This window comes from Geospiza fortis, unplaced genomic scaffold (genome assembly GCF_000277835.1).
Source record: "Geospiza fortis unplaced genomic scaffold, GeoFor_1.0 scaffold100, whole genome shotgun sequence".
NCBI lineage: Eukaryota > Metazoa > Chordata > Aves > Passeriformes > Thraupidae > Geospiza > Geospiza fortis.
The window spans coordinates 4,831,533-4,834,589 of record NW_005054350.1 but is presented as its reverse complement, the minus strand read 5'-3'; the positions used below and the strand labels follow the sequence as shown (position 1 = coordinate 4,834,589).

General features: G+C 39.9%; 1 protein-coding gene across 1 annotated transcript in view; it reads right to left on the bottom strand.

Annotated features, from left to right (window-relative positions):
* Nucleotides 1-1,567, bottom strand: part of APCDD1 (APC down-regulated 1) — an 18,025-nt gene extending 16,458 nt beyond the window's left edge. Inside the window, exon 1 of the mRNA XM_031058859.1 lies at nt 1,385-1,567. Within this exon, the coding sequence (XP_030914719.1) occupies nt 1,385-1,464 (80 nt within the window). The 5' untranslated portion in view covers nt 1,465-1,567. The remainder of the gene's footprint in view (nt 1-1,384) is intronic.
* Nucleotides 1,568-3,057: the final 1,490 nt, after the last annotated feature.

The following is a 3,057-nucleotide window of genomic DNA, read 5'->3' as shown; positions in this document are numbered from 1 at the left end:
TGTGGCCTGCCAATTATCCAACAATTCCCCCTGCTGCTGTTAATACACTGCTTCATGGTGATCATATCTAAAGGCTTTATCTTGTAGGCTTAAATACTTTGAATTGTGTTTTGCTTTTGCCTTTTGTCTAGGGACCACCATGTGACTCAATTCTTTGTTGAAAATAGTAGCAGCTTATTAACATCTATTGCTCTCTTTTGCATGGTAGATTTAACAGAATGACTGATAACATCAGAAAGTGAAATGTCATATGTCCAGGGAACAGCAAAAAGAACTGGCTTATAAGCTGCTCTAGAAGCTTCTCTGTGTAACTCCACCATCTCTATGGATATGCAGAATCATATCCTGAGCTTTTCCACTCAAAAATTCAACAGGGGTGGCATTTAATGCAAACTTCTGATTGTTAATCCAAAACTTCCCCCCCCACCCCCAGCTTTATTTTTTCTGGAAGTGTGAATGGCAGTTAAGTTCCACTTCCTCTAGGAAGCCCTTCTGTGCCTTCAAACCCGTTCCCCTTGTCACCTCTACTCTGCTTAATATAAACAGAACTGTAGAATTGTTAAGGTTGGAAAAGACCTCTAAGACCATTGAGTCCAGCCATTAACCCAGCACCACAATGTTCACCACCAAGCCACACCCCAAGTGCCACATCCACACGTCTTTTGAACACTTCCAGAGATGCTAACTCCACCACTTCCCCAGGCAGCCTATTCCAATGCCTGACCACTCTTACAGTGAATAAATTTTTCTTAATATCTAATCTAAACCTCCCCTGGTGTAACTTGAGACCATTTCCTCTCATCCTGAAATACACTGTTAAAAAAAACCCCAGTCTTTCCTACTACAAGTCACTTCCAATGAGCTTATGATTATTGCCTGCTGAGACACAGAAAGCAAAATAGCTCTCTGAAACACAAGTCACCAGGTATAAAGAGTAACAGAACTAGTGAAATACAGCTTCTTAATTTCTTTTGCTAATAAAACCTGTGCTAGACCCATGCTCTGAAAACAAGGACCCATTCAATGGATCTAATGCATGGAGACAAATATAGTACAATGTTATGTTTGAATGAGCATCCATTTTGGCAGCTTGGTAGCCTCCTTCCTATTCAGAGAGATTTAAAGATATTTCACAGCATGCTGTTTAAAATCCAGACAATAAATTGATTCATCAAGACAGCTTTATGGCACGCTATTTTAATGTTCATAATGCTGCTCCTTCTCCTTTTATGCATAAACATATAGAGAGCATCTGGAATTTAGAGCATCACCATATTAAAGAAAATATTTCTGTTGTTGAAAGTGGGAATATTCATCCCTCCCTCTCTGCTTTTTTATCATCTTCTCTTCCCCATCCCAAGCATCTTGTTTTATCTTTCCTTACCCAGTAGAGACCCAGTGGCCCTCAATATTGGGAGGCATCTGTACGGTGATGCGGGCTCCATTGTGAAGGTGCTTCAGCATATGATGGCACTGTGACTCCTTGAAAGCCCTCCAGGCACTCTTCTCCAGGGACCGAGGGTAGGTCCTGCTGTCGGGGTGCAGAAGAGCAGAACCTTCTCCCAGCCCTGTGACAGAAAGGGTAAATTACATCATGAGACCCTGCTGAGTAGGGCTTCAATGTGATAAAGGACATTGTGACCACCTTGTGTTGAATGACACTTGTTCATATTGTTATGTGTCTGGGCAAATACTGTTTACATTTATTTTCTCATATGAAAACAAACAAAAAAAAATAATGGGAAGCTCTTCCTTTCTGTCACACCACTCATAATCCACTAAATAAATTTATGAAATAAACTGAGGAAAAGAGCTCGAATGGAAGTGCTGTGTTTCCACACCCAGATGTGGCTCTGAAACTGAACTTTATAGACACCTCTGTAATCTCTGGTCAGGACAATCAAAAACCTAGACTTTCAAACTTTCAGAAAGTTGCATCCAGATCCGGACACAAACTTTGCGGTTTCAGCCCTCCTCTAATTTGAACGCTTCTATAATAAACTTGCAAATAAAGACTGCTCTTTAAAGTCAAGGGAAAACAGATATTAAAAGCAAAGCCTCTGCACACAGGAAGCCTCTGTGATGACTGAGGTGGTCAATTAAAGGCAGATCCTTCTATTTTTATTTTAAAGGGGAAAAGGAATTTCAAAAGCTAACTTTATCTCCAGCACACAGTAATTTTGGTTTCTAGTAATGTATACATACAAAATCTACCAGCATGCTCTCTACACAATATTAATTGAACAAAATGAATACATAGCTTCAAAAGGAATGTGCCTTTACTCTTTTAGACACAGATTGTTCTTAGATATGTTGGAAAACATGGATCAAAAGAAAACCCCACATCTAAGGGTTAAAAGGTGACAAACATGAACCTTACATAACATGTTGGAAACTATTACATTGCCAGAAGGAATTTGAGCACCAGAGGGCTACAAAATGGATAAGGGGTGGGGTAAAGGGGCTGTTTGAGTGCCTGGGAAGTTGGGGCAGCCATCTCAGGAAAGGGATGTCTCCCTATAAAATGCTTCCAGGGGCAGGGTCTGGGATTCATCCCCATATTTTGTGCTGCCTTCTCAGCTGACCTGGATAAGAAACAGGGCTGTTGGGGATCACCAGTGGGAGCCACCCAGTACAGGATCCTATGCTTTATGCCCCAGGCCCCATCTGACATTCGGGCACATGCCTAGTGTTAGGTAGACACTTTCTTAAGTCTTTCCCATTTCCTATTAAAAATAAAAAAAAAAAGAAAAAAATAAAAAAAAAAAGGAAAAAAAAAGGTGATTCATTATGTTGGCTAGGTCTTAGATCTTCTGGAAGAAACTTGGGTAGCACCTGGGAAAATGGCATTGCCAAAATTATAAATACATGTCAACCATTTAAAAACAGCAATTCCTCAGCTAAACAGAAGCAAAGACTTGTCCAGGAGATAGGGTAAAAATTATCAGAAAGAATACAACAAATACTTTAACCTAAACAGTGCTCACCATTGAACAATACTAGAATTTAATGAGATTAATGAATACAACCTCACAAAATCTTTTCTGGAAAATCTGA